The following is a 22,787-nucleotide window of genomic DNA, read 5'->3' on the forward strand; positions in this document are numbered from 1 at the left end:
AGAAGTATGACGGGAAGATCAATCCCAATGAGTAGTTGCAGATCTACACCACTGTCATTCGAGCAGCTGGTGGTGACAACCGAGTAATGGCCAACTACCTATTAACCGCCTTTGATGTACCCGCAAGGTTCTGGTTGCTAAACTTGCTGTCCAACTCGATTCATTCATGGGTAGAACTTAAGGCTCAGTTCATAGCCAATTTCCAATGCACATTCGAGCGCCCGGGAACGAAAAACGACCTCCACCAGCCGCACCAAGGCGACGATGAATCCCTTCGAGATTTAATCTACTAGTTCAGCAACAAGCATAAACACGATCTCGGACATCTCCGATGAGTCAATAATCATTGCCTTCAAACGAGGTGTTCAGGACATGGATCTGCGTGGAAAGATGGCTACTCGGAAGATCCAGATGGTCAAAGAGCTTTTCGAGTTGGCCGACAAGTGCACAAAATGAGCGGAAGCTTAGGTGCACTCTAAAAACCTTTAATCTGGCAAGGACAAACCCGAGTCCTCGAAGAGTGGAGGAAAGAAGAACAAACCCAGTGACAAACGCAAGGGTCTCGATACGACTATAACTGCGGTCGACAGGAGCAAATCGCGCAACCTAGGGACAACAAAGGCCTCAGTCGAGGTGGCAGAAAGTTGTGTCCCATTCATCGGAGCAACCAGCTTGACTTCGACGAGTGATATGTATTCAAGAAGGAACCTGATGAAAAGATCAAGGCAAATACTGAGCGTGGCAATAAGCAGGCTAAACCAAACGTTGAGAGTGACGAGCCTCAGTTTCACGAGGCTGCCCACAGCTTGGCACACATCTTCGGAGGATCCGCCATATATGAATCCAAAAGGCAGTCGAACGAGAAGTCAACCTGGCCCTAACTGGGCCCACTCAGTATTTCAAGTGGTCAGAACAGCCGATCACCTTTGATCAAACCGACCATCCGGCCACGGTACCACATCTTGTTTAATACCCTGTCGTGGTTCAGCCGACCATACTCCATATCAAAGTTTCCAGAACTCTGGTCGATGGTGGTAGTTCACTCAACCTCATCTTCTCCCAAACCTTGGACAAGATGGGAATTCAGATATCAGAGCTTAGGACAGGAGTCGAGCCTTTCCACGGCATAACTCCCAACTCATCGACCATGCCTCTCAGCCAGATCAAGCTGCCGGTCACATTTGGCACGCCCGACAACTTCCGTACAGAAAAGCTGACATTCGATGTCATGGACTTCGAGATGGCGTATAATGTGATCCTAGGTCGCCCAATGTTGGGCAAGTTCATGGCGGTGGTTCACTATGCCTACCAAATACTCAAGATCTTGGGACCCAATGGGGTCATTATGATCAAAGGAGATCAGCGCGCAGCAATCAAATGTGACAAGCAAAGCTTTGATATGATCAAACACTTCAGTCGAGCGGCCACCACTCCTAAGGACGCAAACTCTAAGCGTCAAAAGCACCAAGGTGTTGTCGAGGACAAAGATTCCAGGCTCGTAAGTCTTGCTGGCACTTCTAAATCTAGCGATGCCGCTAAGGGCAAGACCGACGATGGCGCCAGCAATAAAAAGACTGATGGTTGTATCAAGGAAGTGCCCCTCAACCCGTCTAAACCACCCAAGATGGTTAAGGTTGGGGCCAACCTTGACCCCAAATAGGAACTCAAGCTCATCACTTTCCTCCAGGCAAACCAAGACATGTTCACATGGCAACCATCCGATATGTCTGGGATCCCCAGGGAGGTCATCCAGCATCGACTAGCTATTAAACCCAACGCCAAACCTATGGTGCAAAAGCAATGAAGATTTGTGGAAGATAGGAAGCATGCCATCCAAGAAGAGGTCGATAAGCTCCTAAAGGCGGGCTTCATTCGAGAAGTGTGTCATCCTACATGGCTCGCAAATCCCATCCTCGTCAAGAAAGCTAATGGCAGATGGAGAATGTGCGATCCTCGTCAAGAAAGCCAATGGCAGATGGAGAATGTGCGTCAACTTCACCAACCTCAACAAGGATTGTCCCAAGGATCCTTTCCCTCTCCCGCTCATCGACCAAATCGTCGACTCTACGACAGGCTGCGCGTTGCTATGTTTTCTAGATGCCTATTCAGGGTATCACCAAATTAGCATGGGATTGGAGGATGGGGAGAAAACGGCTTTTACTACTGGTGTTACGTATCAAAGGTGTATTCAAAACTGTCTACAACCCTAAATCGGGCGCAATGTAGAAGCATACATCGATGATGTTATAGTCAAATCAAAAATCAAAAACACATTGGTTGACGATCTCAAGGAAACATTCAACAACCTCAGGAAGTATCGCATGATGCTCAACCCTAAAAAATGCACGTTCGGTGTGCCGTCCGGTTAGCTTCTCGGCTTCCTGATGTCAAGTCATGGTATTGAGGCCCACCTGCGCAAAATTGAGGCTCTCGACCAGATGCGGTCGCCTCGAACACTCAAGGAGGTTCAGAAACTGACATGTTGTATTGCTGCTCTTAGTCGATTCATTTCGAAGATGGGCAAGCGAGGGATGCCTTTCTTCAAGCTGTTGAAGAAACAAGATCGGTTCGAGTGGACAGAAGAAGCGAAGCACGCCTTTCAGGACTTAAAAAGGTACTTATCATCTCCATTAATCCTTACACCACCTAACGAAAAAGAGGAGCTCTTTTTGTATGTTACAGCTACCCCACAAGTTATAAGCACGGTACTGGCGGTCGAACGGGAATGTCCCAAGAAAAAGGCCAAGATTCAGAAACATGTTTACTACGTGAGTGAGGTTCTACACGATGCTAAGCTACGATACCCGCAAATACAAAAGCTAATATATGCAGTCTTGATATCTTCCTGGAAATTACGACACTACTTTCAAGCACACAGGATCACTGTCATGACGACATACCCAATGAAGTATGTAATACACAAATAGGAAGCCACTGGACGAATCACGCAATGGGCGGTAGAGCTAAATATGTTTGACGTAAGCTACGCACCACGCACAAATGTGAATTCTGGAGTGTTAGCGGATTTAATCGCCGAATGGATAAGTGTTAAAGAAACAAGGCCAAACATGGTCGAAGATCATTGGACACACTTCTTTGATGGATTGCTCAAGCTCCAGGGCTTGGGGGATCGCATTGTACTCAAATCTCCAATGGGCGATGAACTCAGGTTTGTTGTTCAATTAGACTTTAAAGCTTCCAACAATGATGCAGAATATGAAGGACTGGTAAACGAGCTCCGCATAGCTGCATCACTTGGAATTAGATGACTTCTTGTGAAAGGGGACTCACAGCTAGTCGTGAACCAAGTTCAAAAGGAGTACCAGTGCTCGGACGACAACATGGCGGCTTACTTACTCGAGGTATGAAAGCTCGAGCAGAAGTTCGAAGGGCTAGAAGTAACGCACATCAAAAGGAGTGATAACTCTGGTGCGGATGAACTTGCTAGACTCGCTTCTTCTCGAGCACTAGTACCCATAGGGTTCTTTGTTGAGGAACTCCTTAAACCATTTGTAGCGATAATTCGGTGAACGGATGCTGGCCAACCCGACCAGCAGTCTGGCTAGTTCAGCGAGGCAGAACCCACAGACACGAATATTGCACTACTCGAACGCAACCCAACTTGGATGACTCTGTACCAAGCCTATCTCGAGGGTCGAGACATCCGTGATGATGATGCGTCTGCATAGAAAATTTCTTGTAAATCCAAACTCTACATTTTGGTAAACGGTAAGCTCTACCAAAAGGGGAGTAACAGAATCTTGATGAAGTGTATCACTCAGGAAGATGGCAAAAAAATATTACTCGATATCCTTGGAGGCATGTGTGGTAATCATGCGTCTTCTCATACCTTAGTTGAAAAAGTTTTCCGCCAGGGATTCTATAGGCTGACTGCCCTCTAGGATGCTTCTGAGCTGGTCAAAAAGTGCGAGAGCTGCCAATTTTTCGAAAGGCAGACAACTCAACCAGCCTAAGCTCTGCAAACAATAACTCTTTCATGGCATTTCTCCGTCTGGGGCTTGGATATTCTGGGACTGTTCCCAAGGGCCCAAGGTGGTTACAAGTTCATATTCATGGCTATCGACACATTCACCAAGTGGATCGAAGCTGAACCCGTAGGAAAAATAACCGCAAAAACGGCCAAGAAGTTCACGAGGAGCATAATTACTCGATTCGGCATTCCATATTGGATAATTATGGATAATGGTAGCCAGATCAGAAGCAAGACCTTTATAGCATTCTGCAAAGAATTCGGTGTCAAAATGTTTCGCCTCAGTAGCTCACCCGCAGAGTAACGATCAAGTTGAGCATGCTAATGGTATAGTCTTACAGGGCATCAAAACTCAGCTCTTCGACAAGCTAAAAGCCTACTCGAAATGCTGGGTAAAAGAACTTCCCTCGGTACTATGAGTTGCTCGTACTTTGACCAATATGGCCACTAATGAAACTTCATTCTTCTTGGTTTATGGAGCGGAAGCAATGCTCCTGACTGAGTTGCAGTTCGGATCACCTCGAGTGGAAAGCTACTCCGAAGAATGGAAGGAGCAATTATGAGTGGAAGACATAAATTTACTCGAGGAGTACCGAGATCGAGCATCTATTCGAGTAGCTAAGAATCAGCATGTGTTGCGTAGATATCAAAGCTAGAGAATCCAGCCTAGGAAACTCGCTATTGGGGATCTTTTCCTATGAAAGGTGCAGAAACAGGCCCAGCGCAAAAAGTTATTGCCTAAGTGGGAAGGACCTTACATAGTAGTCGATGGATCAGTACAGCTATCTACTCCAAATGGCGAGATACTCGAGCACTCGTGGAATATCGGTCAACTCCGAAAGTTCATTCATACAAAAGGCAGGTTACAGGTAAGTCGATTAAATTCAATTTGGTTAGCTACTTAATTACATATTTTTTTTCTTTTTCCCTCTAATCCATGTGGCTAGTGCAAAATTGACAGAAAGGATCCGCTTAGCTCTTGCAAATAATGAAGATTCACAACCTCCAAGAGTTTGGAAGCGTATGGACCCTTATTCGCCCTTGAACGAGTTGAGGAACCTTTTATACTCCTCCCTCGGGCGGCAGATAATCACTCCAGGAACCGGCCGCCGACCAGCATAAGGACCAGGAAAAGTGGTCGAAGTAAAGACTCTGCTGGAGCTGCTGGCTAGCGCCGGTGATGTCAAGTGGTCTTCTGCGTGGCACGAAGGCGATCTGGCGGCTGTCAATGGAGAAGACGATCGCACCTCCTTAGCCGATGATGGCTCAGGGGCTCCACCACCGAAGACCTCGATGGCAGCTTGGTCGATAATCCGGTCGAGATCACCACCATCCTCATTCCTCTCTGATGCGGAGCGCTGCACTGTCTGGCTTGAAGGATAGGTCTTGATGTAACATGAACGCGCTGAATGAGGGGACGGCGACGATCTACTGTGGGAACTTCTTCCCTCTCCTTCTTAGGCCTGCCACTCAAGTCCTCATCATCGGAGGAAGTGATGATGACCTTAGGAGGGACCATGGCGAGAGGCCTAGGGGAGGGGACTTCTGGGATTGGCTCAAGAGGCGGAGATGGAGTGGAGGCCATGGCTTCAAGCTCTATGAGTCCTAGGAGGCAATGGGCAAAGGAAACAAAGAAGGCGACATGAAGGACAAACGACTTTGAGTTCCCTATATTTATAGCAGGAGGAACGGGTCGTACTGTGTAAATGTAGCCGTCAAGATCCGAGACGATGGCGTCACCTTGGGCGCGTAGCACGTTCAGCGGAAGTCGAGATGTCATGATGGTGTTATGGCTTGTCTCATCTCTGCAAAGAGGGATGGGCAGTCATTACGATGTGTCAAATCAAAGTTGCGGTGAAAACAAGCACAAATGGGAGTGGGTTTTTAATTCCCACCTACCTGACGGTTAGAGTTTACTAGGTAACCACATTACAGTTAAAACCATAATGCTCGGGGGATTGCACTCTCGTGTACTCAGTCGGGAACGGTGCATTGATGCTCATGCTCTACTACTTGTTCCGATTATCACATTGAGCGTTGAGTTGGGAGCTACATCATGCATTTTTTGATTCTTATGCTCTACTCCCCACTCGATTATTACATCGAGCATAGAGTCGGGGACTACATCATGTTTTTCGATGCTTCTGCTTCGCTCTTCGTGTGGTTATAATATTAGTTGAAGAACCGGGAGCTACGTCGTATGATGTTAGTGTTTATGTTCCACTTTACACTCGAATTTAGTCATTGAGTGAAAAGACAGGGGCCACACCAAGTATATATTGATGCATATGCTCTACTCTCTGTCTTAATTATCACATCAAATAGAGAGTCGGGGGCCACATCACATACTTTTGATTCTAGAGCTTTACTCTTCGTTTGACTCCGTCATCGAGTACATAGTCGAGAGCTATAACACTACACGTCATCAATGGTACAGGTATGTCCTTTTCTACTCTCCGATCGAGTAATTTCTTCCTCGACCATAAAGTCGAGGGCTATATCGCAATACCATATTTCTTTTGTATGTTTTTTGCAAAATTTTATCTGGCTCTGTGTTGATCGCATTGAATAGAACCAACGAAGCATGTGTTAGGTTGATGACGGACAACTGTACCTCAAGAGGCATAATGGCACAGAGATCGTCAGACACCTCACGCCTAACAGCCAAAAGGGTTTTGAAGTCCTAGTCTGCCTCGCGTGTGCTCTCTATCGAGTTCATGTTTGTAAGCTGATTGAATGCGCAAGTTGATAAAAGTTCACAGAAAATTCGATATGCTCTTTGTTTTTCTAGTTCTGTACTAGTCTTTTCCTCATAATTATGGTCTTCTCGAGTATTTGAGGGCCGCGCATCTAATGGCTTATCTATTTAAGATTTCATGTGTTGACAGATGCGTAATCGTATGGTCTTGAGAATGATGACAACACGTACCTATCAGTTATTGCATCTACTTATGCCAATCCTATTTCATCGATAAGGGAGTAGCAGACAAAAGCATAATAGACTGGTAAAATGTAGTATTATTATAGGCATTCTCAGATAATAAAATATGTTTTAAAAGTATCAGAGTTAAATGGATCATCAGTGCGAGGGACTCCCCTCGCTATCATCATTAGGTAGGCTGAGCCTTAACGGCCCAACGAAGGCTGGGACCACCGGCTGAACGCTTTGAACAAGTTTTATGGCCTCCTCGCTAGTATAGTTGAACCTGACTATCACCAACGAGGTATCGAGCGCAAGATTGTAACTCTTGAGGATACCGAGCAATGTAGCGGCGCTTGCAGAGGCTGATTGGGTCATGCGGTCGAGTGTCTGCTCCTTCAGCTCTTGAAGGTTAAGAACCGCAGCATCCCATTGAGCGATAGCAGCATCCTGTTCAGTCTTCATGGCCTTCCTTTCGGCTCGTGTGGTCTTCACTTGGTTCCTGAGTTTCTCCTGATATTTGGTGTCATCGTTGATTTTCTTCACTACAGTAGAAAGAAGTTTTTCCTTGCTGTTACAGGAGGACTCAAGGTCTGAAGAAGGCAAACCGGAAAATAACTTTTTTTAGTCACCCAATAATAGAATCACACACTTGTGATCGGGGACAGACTTACGTTCGATTTTCTCTCTCTTGGCTTCAAGCTTGTTTTGGTGGTTGGCCTCGGCAGCAGTTGCCTGAGCACCTGTGACTTGGAGAAGAACCTTTATAGCGGCCCATGGGTCATTGGTTGGGATCGATATTGAGGTTTCATTTCCCTTGAGGTTCATGTCTTCTTCGGGCGTACTCGAGGCAGGATCTTTAATATTAGGAGTTGGAGCCGAGGCTGAGTAAATCGGTGAAGTCAGTCCCAGATGGCTGGTCGAGACGCTTGCAGTCTGGGTATTCGCCTCTGTTGATATTCTGTAATCAACATAATAAGGAGGAGGAAAAGAAAAAAAACTGCCAATCGAGATTAGGATCCAAGTCAAACCTCTTCGAAATCGGTAAGTGCGAAATGAGGCTTGAGTGTGGCCTTTTGGTGGTCACCTTCTTCATTCTTAGACCGGCAGGCGGAGCCAGTGGAGGAGGTACATGTGGGCCAGGCAAATCCAAGGCATCTGTAGCCTGTAAAGAACCAGATGATAAAAATTTATTATCTTAAATTTATCGAGTAAAAGTATGACCAATTAAAGAATGATGATTCGATTGAAATTACCTCTTTGGTCGAGTCATCGGGCACGATGATCTCTCGAGTTGGTGATTGTGAGGACGCGCCAGACGTCCCCTAAAAAAGCCACCCACGCAGGTTCGTCGTTAGCAGAATGACTGAGAGAAAATCAATAACTCGAGAAGAGTTACCGTTTCGACCGAGTTGTCGAGTGTGACGGTTGCTTGAGGAGGTAATTGAGGGGGTACGCTCGCCGTCCCCTAACAAAAGGCTACCCATGCAAACCGAACACATTCAAGTATCCACTTGATAATTTGAAAGGAAAATTAATAAGAAGGTAATGGAAATTTCAATTTCAGTAACCGTGGGCTCCTTCGCTTGCGCTTGAGAGGGTTCTGGTCATGTAGCTAATGAGAAGACTAGGACGATCTTTTTAGTCGAGAGACCCCTCGGCCTCCTCATTGGTTGACCTTTTCCCCTTGTCGACAGCATCAGCAAAAGAAGTGTCGTAGAGATCAAATACCTCACTCGAAAGGATGTGCTCTTGGCAGAAGACTGCAGCCTGCAGTCATACAGACAGGTCAGATCAAATAGACAATGATTGGTCCTGATTTTTCATTAAGAAAATCCTTGCATCTGGTCGAAGATTCGTAAGGGAATAAGGCAGAATGCCACATTCTGATGCTTCGGTAGAAAAGAGCTTTTTAACCGGACAGTGACATCTTGTGCAAGCAGGGCTGAAAAAGAGAAGAAAAGTTATTCAACAAAGCTCGAAGGTCAAGGGAAAAAAGGCAAAGTGCTAACTAAGCCTTACATCCGGCCACATTCCTAGAGGCATCCTCATCTCCATTGTATTCCCAAGCCAAGCGCGTCCGCGCCTTCAAGGAGCTTAATCTCTTGCTAATGAAATCTTTGGCCACATACCACCCAATTAAGCCAAACTGCCTCAACATGCCAATTCTGTTGGCATAATAGGTGGTGTGGTCGGACTCGCGGTGTTCTTGTGTCCAAGGTAGACTTTGGACAGGGAAAAGGCCTCTGTAAACTAAAGGAGAACCAATTGGGTCAGGATTGGAGACATAAAACCAAAGTTTTTTCCAATCCTTTGACTAGGAGGAGGTTAGGGGAACCAAGATATAGGAATTCTTCATTCCATTCCTCAATTGGAAACCACACCCCCAACATATTTATTCTCCGTAATCCTCTTCAGTTTATAAAAGTACTGAAAAAGATTTAAACTTGGCTCGATGACAAGGAAAGCCTCACACAGATGGACAAAAACACTAAGCATGGTGACGGAGTTGGGGTTCAGGTGGTGAAGCTCAATTTGATACTGATCAAGCACATTGAGAAGAAATTTGGAAGGAGGGATGTTGAATCCGTAATGGAAGAATGATTCAAAAACTATAAACTCTTGCTTAATTTTGCAGGAAGTGAATCTCTCACCAGATGCCATCCTCCATTCAACCAAACTGTGTGGCGGCACCACTCCTTCTACTTCAAGTTCCGCTAGCTGTGACTCTTGCATCGCCGAGGGTGTCCAGGCCTCAATCATGAAACGCACTTTGTCGTACTGATCGGGTGAGGCACCGACGGCTTCTACGTCTGACCACTTCTCCGGTGAAGAGGGAGCTGAGAAAGCCGAGGGGCTTGTGCAAGAAGACCGGTGATAATGGCGAGGAATGGCCGCTATAAGTCCAGTTCATACGGGTAAATAATTAAAAAATTACCGTCTCTTCAACCACTCCCATCTTTACAATGCTTCAACATGAGGCGGACCTTGGAAAGTTTTTGAATAAGTAGGAGGAATTCGGGCGCGAAAAAAGGTATGATGACGACGTGCGAATCTCTGCATGCCCTTCTGCCCGCATTAAATGCACCTATATCCGTCGTTTCAAATTTTGAAATGTTTTTAAACTCTACTCAGAGCCTAGTGGCGATCAGTTGAGTTCTTTAATCTTTTTCTTCGAGTCTCGAGTGCAGTTAACAGCAGGGCACTCGACCCGACTGAGCTTCCACTCGATACTCGAGGAAGGATCCGTCCATGCTCAATTCTTTCGACTATAAGCCTGATCCACTTTACTCGACCAAACTTAAACTTGGTGGCACTCGAGTGGACGCTTATGTAAACCCCTCCTCCTGGGTAGAGTTAGGGGGCTACTATCGAATATCTAACTATAGGATATATACGTATAAGGAGTATAACATACATAGACAAGGTATATACAACACATATTATGCAGCTCTAGATATCACAGAACCGAATCAGCAGTATCTGATATACCCAAAATCAAGAAAGTCCATACTAGGAAGGTCTAAATTGGTTACCTAACTCGGAACGATTAGTATCCAAAACAGATCTATCTACTTTGACGTCAAGAAAGACAACTTCCTATCGACTACGGCTGGACACGAATCGGTGCATCTGTAGCATCTAGGCCCCTAGGTAAGTGGTAAGTGTTTCGGTGATTAATGACAACCATATTACTGTGACTAACAATTTATTTTGAAGGGAATCAAAAATTCAGTATACAATGACATTTGGGTAATCTTGGTCCCTAAAGTGCTTATATGGACAATCAAAGGACATATGCTTTAAGACTAAGGATCTTCTAGTTCTAAGTGTCACAAAGGAGATGGAGGATACTTAGAGTAGTATAGGTCTTCTTTTCTTTTAGTCTTTTGACCGTACTATAAAGGGGGGCTAAAAGTAGTAGCTTGACTTAGTGAGTCTAGACATAGATGATGCACACTTGTTAAATTCTAGCACTAGGTAGAGCATACAAGTCCATGGTGAAGCTGTCAAGGAATTAGAGCTCAAAGAGATTTGAATTGGACGAGCTCACAAAAAATTTATTCACCGGATTATCCTCTGATGGATGTCTAATACTCACCGGATAAACACTAATTGAGGCATCCGAATTATATGAAAAATTTCAGAAGTGTCACACCAGAATGTCCGGTGATGGAAGTCCGGTGACCACCGGAGCTTTTCCAGCAGAGAAAATTTTGGGAGAAAAACAACTTTGTATTCACCGGATTATCCGATGCCCCATAATATGAACACCGGACTATTTCTTGCAGAGAGCATTGCTTGGGGCCACAGTGGAAAATTACAGTCACCGGACTATCCGGTGACTTAGCTGGCAGAACACCGGAGAAATGTTGCGAAGAAACTCAGACAAATTGAACTCACCGGATTATCCGGTGAGAGCAAAAAATATCACCGGAGTATTTCTTGCAGAAGGTTCTGAAATCTAAAGGGTCGGGTAAGTTGTACTCACCAGATTATCCGGTGATGACTGTTGTTCACCGGAGTTTATCACCGGACAAATGTTGCCGTGCAACGGCTAGTGACAGCTGACTCTGGGTTTGAACCCACCGGATTATCCGGTGATCTTAAGGATATAGCCAGCGGATTATCCGGTGATTACAGAAAAATGGGAGTGGTTAGCCAACGGCTAATTTTTATCTCTAGGCTATAAATACCCACTCAGATGGTTTCAAAAGTTGCTCTTGCGACTCTGTAGCAGCTCATAGACTTGGTGTGTCATTTAAAAGCAAGAGAGAGAGCACTTGTGTCCATTCCAAGTTCTTAGTTGAGGATTAAGGACTTCTTTGAGTGCTTGAAGAGTAGCAAGTGTGCATCTAGTTGTTGTCTAGGTTTTGTCTTTGTCAAGCGAAGCTTGAGGCTTGTTACTCTTGGTGGTTGGCAACACCTAGACGGTCTTGGTGATCGAAGGATTTCTCGGTGAGCTCTTGGAGGAATTGTGGGAGCCCCGGGAGAAGGAGGATGTACTTGGTTTGATACCCGCCAATCCGGAGATGGAGAAGGGGTAATCAAGAGAGAGCACTTGAGCCTTGGTGACTCAAGGGGGAGCGACATCCTTGGTGGATGCTCCAACGAGGACTAGGAGGAAGTGCCAACTTCTCGAAACCTCGGAAAAAAAATCGGTGTTGTCTTCTCCAACTCCTTACTTTCTTGCATCTTATTTTGAGTTTTGTTATTATTGCAAGTTCTTCTTAGTGATTATCTTTCTTAGTTAATTCTTGCTTGATTAGCTATCTAGTTTAGTTAAATCCCTTAGTCACATTTCCTTTTAGTTTTATTTGCTAAAGCGGTAGAAGTTTTAATTAATATCCCAATTCACCCCCCTCTCTTGGGCTATTCGATCCTTTCAGCATCACCCCTATATAAGTTAGAAAGGCTGGGGGAGAAAGATGAGGGGACGCAAGCATCAAGACCTTAGCAGGAGAGATACTCGACAACTTTGGTCCTAGATTAAATTAGATCCAATTTACTCCTTATAATAATTTTAGTCATATCGCTTGTACTCGAGATCATTAATATACAGCTACAAGACCCTCAAAGAACGTAAGGTATTACTATAATAGAGAGCCGAATCTGTATACATCATGTATCTCGTTTCGTGATCAATACCTGCACTCAAAGATACCTAATTAATTTATATATATATACTATCGGAAACTAATCTTCGAACAGATTTACTGCTAATAGTAGCGACGTCGACCTGCGCTGCATGGATGCTAGCCACCAGCACGCCACAGCTGACTTCCAAATCCCAATCAGAACCTCTCATCTTCGATCCCCTCACATAGTAAACAAACAGGACCGGCGCCGGCTCTTAGGATGGGGCTAGTAGCCGACAGCATCGACCGTTCCATGTTCATCCAGGTAGGCATGCACTACTCGAGTACTCTATAGATTCCAATATTGGTACTCGAGTATACAGAGCATAGGGTTGTTCAAAAAAAAGTATACAGAGCATAGTTTGTTAATGATATCCAAGCAAAATCAACTCGTGTATAAAAAATGATGTTCAAATTAGGACCTGGAAAGTAGTATGATTCTCTGGTGCGGAATGAATGTTGTCTTCTTACCGCTGCTTTTTCTTGTCTCTCTCCTCCTCACATTTTGGGCGGGTCAAATAGTGGGATTAGTATATTAACCGGTACCTCAAAAGGTGATAAAGGAGATAATATGTTTGGTACTACTATGATTAACGCTGTGTGTAAGGTATGGTGATGTAGGCACATATATTGCACAAACTTTGTCCTCACTTTTCTGTTAGTATTATTGTAGTATTATTTTTCCGCTCGATTTTGGTGGGTGTTCGAAGGTGATGCACGTTGATGTAATAAAAGATCTTCAAATGTTAGGTTTATCAAGATTCTTATTTCAATTCAATATATTCAAATAGGAAGTAATATATCCTACTCCCTCCGGCCACAAATAGTTACGCTTTGAACACCAATAACTTAAAAATATCTAGTTTAGAAATATGAAAAACATATATGTAGTTTTGTCTTGAAAAATATTTTTATAATCTCATAAATTTACTATATTTTATAAATATATTTTAATAAAAAATAAATTAGTAATAAAGATACACATTAGAGATTATGTCGTGTTCAAAATATTAAGTATTTGTGACTAGACGATAACAGTTAGCTCATTTGAACTGAGACCACTACCAAAAATTTGCCTCTAATATAGCGAAGGGAGGGGCAATAAGGATTTGTTTGTTTCAGCTGGAGATTCTGAAAAGCAGCTTATAGATTGTAGATTGTAAAAAGCTAGATTATGAAAAACTTTTAGATTGTAAATTTTAAAACACTTTGATAAACAGTTTAGTAAAATAGACTTCACAATCTATCAAAAGCTGAGAAAAAATAGCTTCTCGAATTTCCACAATCCAACAAGCGGGTTGTAAAAAGCTATAGCAAAAAATTGTATGTTGTTTCAACTTTAAATTGTAAAAGTTGAAGGTCACAATTCAAAGCTGAAACAAATAGAGGCTAAAACAACCATTCAAGAGAATGAGAACTTAGGGATCACGTCCGCTCGCACCTCCCCCTCCCCTTTGTAAGCATCCAAAATGCCAACAGTTAGCTTCAAACTCGAAACAAATGTCCATACTTTCAAGTCAAAATCAAACAAGATATCCATTTTTAACTTAAGAAACCAAAAGGTCTAACTCGAGAAATTTTCTTCTAACTCAAAACAAATTAAAGTTTCAATTCCTAGAAAACACGTATATCAACTCGAAACAGTTCAAACTTTCAAACCTCTAATAAATAGCATTTACTTGAAAACATAATAAACAACTTCCAGGACAAAAAGTAGTGAAACATCAACTAAGGTTTAAAGAAAATTTAGAAAAATTGCAAAAACCCACCTATAACCTTGGGGGTTTGTCAGAAGACCCTCTATAACTTTTTTTTTTTTTGTCAGTCAACCACCTGCAACTCTTATTACTTGGTGTCAAATAAATCCATATCATTGTTTGACTATATGATACGGTGGTTGTATGACTAACAAAATAACACGGTAGCTTCTATAATTATTTTTCGTAGTCTCTTGAACCATTAAATTGGATTTGCCACTCTAGTTTTACACACTTAAATAAAATAAATATTCAAAAGTATGTGAATAGGGAGCCCAAATAATAAAATGTTAAGTCAATTTAAATGGTCCCTAAGATGTCAGAAGCAGCATTAGACATCGCTATGCCACCCTAGTAACCCTAGGAATTCATGCATGCACCATATTATGCTATCAATGGTCATAGGGTTTTCTTTTTTTACAAACCTCCAAAGTTGCAGGTGGGAGGCTAGAGAAAAAGAAGTTGTACATGGTTTTTGATAACCCTCCAAAGTTATAGATGGGTTTTTGCAATTTTTTCAAAATTTTAACTTAAGACTTCAGCCGTGAACTCACAACCGTGCTAGCAGCGGCGTGCAAAGCCCGCGAGCAATGACACACATAAATCATCATGTAGCTGGCAACAACATCTACAATTTAGACCCGAACTCTGAATTGGGTGGGGGAAATCGACATCTCACACCCAACTCGCGGACACATGCACCTTCTACTACACACTCGATCCAACAATTTCAAACCACACAGATGGTCATCATGGAATGAAAGCGGGCATCAATAGTCGTAGGCAAGATAGCAATTTAGCATAGCAAATTACACATGAAACTAAGCTTAGCATCATCATCATCATCTATAGAAATCACACGGTCAAGGCTATTATATATGATCTTGATCCATACAGTATAACTATTGACCCTCCGCCAATGGACTATATCCCATGCATTTCTTGCCAACCATTAGTTGGTCAAATGAAATAGGGAGAATTAAGAACGTCTATGCTTTCATGAACTTCAGCTATTCATGTATTTTATAAAATTTCTAGCATGTGCAGTTGCACGTATGAGTTGATGGGCTAGTTGGTCAAATTGTGGGCAACCAAAACCATGGCTAAAATTTTGGCTAGCATGGTAGGATATGTTTGGGCGCAGACAAAACATGGCCTAGAATGTCCTTAGATAGTCCATTTTTCTAAAAATAAATAATGAAAAGAAAAAAGGAAAGGAAAACGAAAATAAAACATGAGGGCGTTTCACTACTATAGAAAGAGTCATCAGTGCTGACTCAAAAACACCATCAGTGGCGGTTTCTGAACCGACACTAATTACTCGGTGCTGAAAATCAAACCGGTACTAATAATGAGTATCAATGACAGTCTATAACAAAGAACCGGCACTGATACTCAAACTATCAATGTCGGCTCTATTCATGAGCCAACAGTGTTGCCATTTTCTAGAAAAGAAAAAAAAATCTACCAGAAATGAGCCGACTCGATGCATGCCACTTTTACTCCAATCATCTAACATCAGTGAATATTACAAACACAAATTAGATGCACAGAACAAACATTAGCACAGACAAAATCCGATTATCACAAACAAATCGGATGCACAGACCAAATCCGATTATCAAAAACACAAATTGGATGTACAGAACAAACATTTGCACAAATTAAACATTCATCAGATAGTTCGATAGCAATAATACAACAGAGAATTCTTTGCAACACCGAGGATCAAATGTGCAGCGCCACAAGAAGCTGTTTCCTTGATCAGAGTTTTCTGGATAGATGATCCTCCACAAACTTTGAGCTCCAAATAGCTAAACCTGTCGATTGATAAACCATAAATTCACAGAAAATAGCCGAACCTGTCAATTGTATCCCCAATGTGTTCTATCATATAGCATAGCATTCAAATGATAAAACACCTTACTGATTCCAAAACCGTTGAAATGATAATAAAAAAAAACTCCTTTCTAATACCAAAGCCTCAAGTTTGAAACAACAATCTCCCAAGCATAAACACCTCATGCCTCTTCAAAGTTTGATGAATCAGAACGATTGCTTTTGAGAATAAAAATTCAGCTTTTTCGCAAGTGAGAGAAATGATCGTTACCGAGCTCTTGCAAGCTCTCCACCTGCGTGATGATGGCTATGAAATTGTCCGAATCGGCCCTCGCCATCACATTCCTCTCATCTACACACACACAGCCAAAACACATAACCCTCTGAAATGTCAAATCATGCGCAACCCAACCAAAATCGAGCGAGTCGGGGGCTAAGGCGCGGAGAGAGAGGCTGCCTACCGCTCATGAGGTTCTTCACGGCGAGGTACTGCGACCGTGCGGTGGGGTCCAGTGCCTAGTGCGTTGTGGGGTGTGCCAGGTTGGCAGTGAACATGCGCAGCCACCACGCGTACTACTCGGGATCGGAGTATCATCGAACGAATACCACGAATTGCGCCTCTAGGAGCAGCCCGGCCTGGCGTGGGAGCCGTCAATCACCTGTCACGTGGATCTAGGTGGAGAGGGAGAGGAGAGAGATAGAAGTGGTCAAGAGAGAAAATGAGAGTGGTCTAGAGAAACAAGTGGATGAGAGTCGCGGGCAATGAAAATATCAGCACGCGGAGATGAGTAGGCCAGCGGACGTGAAGCTGATTGAACCAAAATTTTGAGTCCTCTCTAACATCAGTACCGGCTCAAATTATAAATTGGCACTGATAGTATCAGTGCCTGTTTGTGTTAAGAATTGGCACTAATACTGGGTGTTAGTGTAGGTTCAACCCCGCTCAATCAATGATTGAGCGCAGGATGTTACGAACCGGTACTGATACTTCATTAGTGCCGGTTCTAGCCTAGCCGATACTAATAACTCGGCACGGATGACTAGTTATGTTGTAGTTTTTGCTAGGCTCGGGAGACCACATTGTCTTAGATCCATTAATAACCTAAATAAACTAGAGCTTTCAACATTTCATTTCCCACAAATATCTCTTTACTTGTCAGTAGGAGTTAGTAGCCACATTTCGGAACACCAAAAATGTGTAAAACTAACACTACGTAAAAAACAAACAAAAAAGACATAAAATTAGTGACGGGTCGTAACATTATCTATCACTAATGATAACAGTGATGGATCTTTGTTGTGACTAGTCACTAATGATGACTTATCAGTGACGGGTCATCTTAGGTCAGTCATTAGTGACAGGTCAAGTTGTGACCTATCACTAATAATGACTCATCAGTGACGGATCATCTTAGGCCAGTCATTAGTGATAGGTTGTCCTAAGCCAGTCATTAGTACGGGTCACAACTTGACCAGTCAATAATGACCTTTTTACAAATATTTTTTATTTTCCTTTTATTTATTTTTTTCTTATTTTTTCTCACCTCAACAGTACTACTTAGTGTTAAAAGATGTTATCAATATAATCGTGCTTCACATACCTTTTAGTAATATATTGGTTTTGTAGTAATTAATATTATATTGATTTCATGGACTTGAAGAAATGCATATATGCTATGGATATGGTAGTTGAGTTATCACCATAAAGGTGTTTTCATAATTGACAATGGTATCCATCTATGACAGTTAGATGCCTTTGGAGGCTCAAGTTGATGTAAATCAACCGAAACATTGATGTCAATGCCAAGTCGAATGTGCAGCTGAGAAGAGAGAACCAAAACAGAATATTTTTTATTTTTTTTCTTATTTTTTCTCACCTCAGCAACATTAGAATAGGAACTATTATGTATTTATATTCAAGTTTGATGTAAGGGGTGAAGATTATGGATATAAACAAGCGTTCTGAAAATGATACAGAAACTTTAGAGGGTGACAACTCAATCTTCTAGGCCGAATTTGGCCTGAAAAATTGCCAAATCTGGCGAAGTGGGGGGGGGGGGGACTGTGATCAGTCACTAATAACCTTCGGAAAAAAAGGTTAAAGGGATAAAATATCTAGTTTTTGTCATAACTATGTGATAGATGAGGTGGTAAGGGGTACACGTACGAGAAGAGGTCGCGAGTTCCATTCTCACATAATGTAGACTATAAAAATAGTGTGAAAAATAGCAAGTGACCCATGACGAGTGACGATAGGCTTGTATTGGGATGGTTCGGGTGGAAAAGTTTTTTTTACTTTTTTCTTGTTCAAAAATGTGAAAAACATTTATCGGTTATTAGTGACGGATCAATATTATGATCCGTCATTAATGACTGAACATTAATGGCTGATCACGATTACGACCTGTCACTAATAATCTCATCGGTGATACTCTCTCTGTTCAGAAATAGTAGGGCGTATTTCTTTTTGGAAAAGTCAAACTTTATGTACTTTGACTAATATTTAATCAAATTATAAGAATATTTAGTGTATAAAAATTATACAGCTAGATTCATAATTCAGAATGATTTCACACTGTATATGTTTTGTAGCTATAAATGATATATTTTGTGAGAAAATCTTAGTCAAAAATCAACTTTGAAGATCGAGCCCAAAAGAAATACGCCTACTATTTCTGAACAGAGGGAGTAGGTCATAACCTATCACTAATAATCTCTCATCAGTGACGAGTTTAAGATGACAAGTACGTTACACATCACTAATAATGATTATCACCCGTCACTGATGTATTTTTCTCACATAGTGCCAGCCGACAAAGTCTTTCCTTTAATTTCCTGCGATACAAGGGGAATGATCCACCCGGAACAAGATCGTGATATATACGATCCCTAGTGGCGGCTCAACTTATTAAATCTCGCGGCCGAGATTAGCATCGAACTTATTCTACGGGCGCAAAAGGGTGGTCGAGAACCCGTGGGACACAAACGCCAAAGGACCCTCCCTTCACTGATGCTGCATATCATATGCATGCATGCTATGCACTACAAACAGTAAACCCCTAGCATTAACTAGCCCTTAACCACCACACCCCTCCCTATAAAACCCCAGCCAGGGTGCATACATGAGACACCACACCAAGCTTAATCAACCCTATCTATAGTACATTAGTTATCTCTACTGCAATTTCTCTCTTCTTCATATATCTTCAAGTTCTTGCAAGAGGAGAGAGAGGATCGGAGCAGAGGAGACTTTGGCAAAGGTAAGAGAATAATGCATGCATGGAAACCTGATATAGTATTGTGTGCGTGGCATGTGCTACTAGTACACTGTAGCATTCGTATCATATCTTTGGTTTTTGGTGTGTGTGATGCATCTCTTACAAGGTTTTCATGGCCTTGATTGTGTTAGTCAGTGGACATTTGTCCCCAGTGAGATCTCTTATGATCTTTGGTCCTCTACTATTAGTTCGGTAGGCATGCTGTTCCCATTGACCGAGGGAAATCCAAATGTTTGCTAGCTTAGTGGCTAGATAGAGAGTGAGATGCAAGTTGACATATCATGTGCCTGGAGAGGACGACCTTGGGTTCAACCATTATGTCTCAACCACGTTTTGTTTGGCGCTATAGAAATCTTGTGCTGTGCGAGGTCCACTCTTTTGAGAAAACATCGTGGGATTGGTCTATAAGATAGCAGTATGTGGGTAGAACTTTTTTTAAAAAAAACTATGTGGGTGGAACATATAGAAGATAGCAATGTGTGGATGAAAACTATGCGGTCCACATTTTTCTTTGCATCGTCGACATACTTTGGAAAACTTGTGTGCCTGGAGAGAACGGGCCCGTGTAATATTCCCCCCTCCCGGCGCCAACCCAAACGGCCACCCACCTTCGAGGCAAGCGGCTATAAATTGCCGCGCCCACCCTCTCTACCCCCTCACACTCACACTGACGCTTCACTAGCCAACCACGAGCTAGCTAGTGGACTGGCAGGCGAGCTCAGTGAGTGCCCGAGTCATAGCCCGCCTTTGAATTCCACGCCAAGTCTTCGCGCTCCCGGCTGATTCCGTGTCTCGCTCACCACCTTCCTAGCTTGCCTTGTCGATCGGCGGCTATATAAATTTCTACGTAAGTCACGGTGGTACTGATCTGAGCACTTCAGCTAGAGCATGAACTAGCGTTGCCGGACATATTGCTGCTACGATACGATATTGAGCTGCGTGCCCTGGCAGCAGTGTCTCACTGCTCGGGTGTTGTGACTGGTGCAGAGATGGGGGAGAATGGTGTGGCCAAGCAGTACTACCCGGCAGCGGCGGCGGTCATGGAGGTCACCTCCGTGGAGCTCGGCCAGACGGCCGGCTCCAAGTGCTACGACGACGACGGCCGCCTCAAGCGCACCGGTAAGGATCGTGCTCTCTAGAGCGGCCCTGCCAGCCACATACCTGTGTTGTGCTTGAACTCGATGAATTGCCGAAAACTGATGTGCTCTGTAATGTTTTGAAGGGACGATGTGGACGGCGAGCGCGCACATTATCACGGCGGTGATCGGGTCCGGGGTGCTCTCGCTGGCGTGGGCCATCGCGCAGCTCGGCTGGGTGGCCGGCCCTGCGGTCATGCTGCTGTTCTCCTTCGTCACCTACTACACCTCCGCGCTGCTCGCCGACTGCTACCGCTCCGGCGACCAGACCACCGGGAAGCGCAACTACACCTACATGGACGCCGTCAATGCTAACCTAAGTACGTACGCCTTTGATTCCCCGTGGATGCATGCACATTATTCTTGGCTGTTTGCGGGTGCAGAGCTGACTCTGTTTTTCCATGCATGTCCTTTCGTCGAGCAGGTGGCATCAAGGTCCAGATCTGCGGGTTCCTGCAGTACGCCAACATCGTCGGCGTCGCCATCGGCTACACCATTGCCGCCTCCATTAGCATGCTGTAAGCACCGGCTTTGCACAAGCCGTTTTTTGTCTCTTGGCAAGTGATGGTGCGCTTAATTAGCTTGGATGCATGCCGTGCGGATTTACAGGGCGATCAAGAGGGCGAACTGCTTCCACAAAGAGGGGCACGGGGACCCATGCAACATCTCGAGCATACCGTACATGATCATCTTCGGCGTGGCAGAGATCTTCTTCTCGCAGATCCCGGACTTCGACCAGATCTCGTGGCTGTCCATCCTGGCCGCCGTCATGTCCTTCACATACTCCACCATCGGCCTCGGCCTCGGCATCGTCCAGGTGGTCGCCAACAAGGGCGTCAAAGGCAGCTTCACCGGCATCAGCGTCGGCGTGGTGACCCCGATGGACAAGGTGTGGCGCAGCCTGCAGGCGTTCGGCGACATCGCCTTCGCCTACTCCTACTCCCTCATCCTCATCGAGATCCAGGACACCATCCGCGCGCCGCCGCCGTCCGAGGCCAAGGTCATGCGCCGCGCCACCGTCGTCAGCGTCGCCGTCACCACGCTCTTCTACATGCTCTGCGGTTGCATGGGCTACGCCGCCTTCGGCGACAACGCCCCGGGGAACCTCCTCACTGGCTTCGGCTTCTACGAGCCCTTCTGGCTCCTCGACGTCGCCAACGCCGCCATCGTCGTCCACCTCGTCGGCGCCTACCAGGTCTACTGCCAGCCTCTGTTCGCCTTCGTAGAGAAGTGGGCCCAGCAGAGGTGGCCCAAGTCGCGGTACATCACCGGGGAGGTCGACGTCCCGCTCTCGCTCTCCGGCTCCGGCGGCAGGTGCTATAAGCTGAACCTGTTCCGGCTGACGTGGCGGACGGCGTTTGTGGTGGCGACGACGGTGGTGTCCATGCTGCTGCCCTTCTTCAACGACGTGGTCGGGCTTCTGGGAGCGCTCGGTTTCTGGCCGCTCACCGTCTACTTCCCGGTGGAGATGTACATCGTGCAAAAGAGGGTGCCCAAGTGGAGCACGCGGTGGGTGTGCCTGCAGCTGCTCAGCCTCGCCTGCCTCATCATCACCGTGGCCTCGGCCGCCGGCTCCGTCGCCGGGATCATCTCCGACCTTAAGGTCTACAAACCATTCGCCACCACCAACTGATCGATCCATCGCATTGAAATCATATGCACAAATTGATGAACAGATGATTGGCGCCTAGTATAATGTGCAGTCCTTAAAGTAGCTAATTAACTACCACACGGTGAGAAAAAGAAAAGAAGAAAATTAATTACTACTGTTCTTGCATCGCCGATGTACCGTGTCCTTGCTAATTTCCATTGTTTGTGATTTCGTTAACTGAAAAGTGAAAGGTCGTGAAGAGGAATGAAACAGTGTGTTCCCGAGTTAATGCTTGTGTAGGCTCCGTTTGGAGCATGAACCTACTCCAATGAAATTCCTGTAAAACTCACGTGTTGCAAACACGAATTGTGTACGCAAGAAATATATGCTTCTGACGATAATTTCTTACTTGGACTGTGGAGTACTTTTGTCTCTTGTGTACGAAACAACAAAAAGAAATGGCGTGGTTACAGAATTTGAGCGATTTTCTTCTGAATCAGTGATCCAAGCGAAGCCTAATAAATGTATTATTTATTCCTTACAGTACCGCCGAATAAGATTGTTCAACACTTTCTTTTGGTTAGAACCGCCGAATATTTGGGCCTTCATCATTCCCACAACTAGCAAAAGGAGCCT

At 44.3% G+C, this 22,787-nt stretch overlaps 1 protein-coding gene and 1 long non-coding RNA gene across 4 annotated transcripts; one reads left to right on the forward strand and one right to left on the reverse strand.

Annotated features, from left to right (window-relative positions):
* Positions 1 to 15,961: 15,961 nt before the first annotated feature.
* Positions 15,962 to 16,862, reverse strand: LOC133929799 (uncharacterized). Its single transcript, XR_009911657.1, has 3 exons — positions 16,608 to 16,862; positions 16,418 to 16,498; positions 15,962 to 16,127 (listed from the first exon to the last, which is right to left on the reverse strand). It is a non-coding gene; the product is annotated as an uncharacterized LOC133929799 (long non-coding RNA).
* Positions 16,863 to 19,282: 2,420 nt separating this feature from the next.
* LOC133928910 (amino acid permease 3-like) lies at positions 19,283 to 22,559 on the forward strand. Of its 3 annotated transcripts, none has more exons than XM_062375432.1 (5): positions 19,283 to 19,406; positions 20,412 to 20,543; positions 20,647 to 20,880; positions 20,985 to 21,078; positions 21,170 to 22,559. In XM_062375432.1, the coding sequence occupies exons 2-5, from the start codon at positions 20,414 to 20,416 to the stop codon at positions 22,191 to 22,193; spliced, it is 1,482 nt and encodes a 493-aa protein (XP_062231416.1). In that variant the 5' UTR covers positions 19,283 to 19,406; positions 20,412 to 20,413; the 3' UTR covers positions 22,194 to 22,559. The 3 variants fall into 3 exon arrangements, with proteins under 3 accessions (XP_062231416.1, XP_062231418.1, XP_062231417.1); XM_062375434.1 differs by lacking the exon at positions 19,283 to 19,406 and adding an exon at positions 19,938 to 20,271; XM_062375433.1 differs by lacking the exon at positions 19,283 to 19,406 and having other exon boundaries at positions 20,285 to 20,543.
* Positions 22,560 to 22,787: the final 228 nt, after the last annotated feature.

Source organism: Phragmites australis, chromosome 9, assembly GCF_958298935.1.
Source record: "Phragmites australis chromosome 9, lpPhrAust1.1, whole genome shotgun sequence".
Classification (NCBI taxonomy): Eukaryota; Viridiplantae; Streptophyta; class Magnoliopsida; order Poales; family Poaceae; genus Phragmites; species Phragmites australis.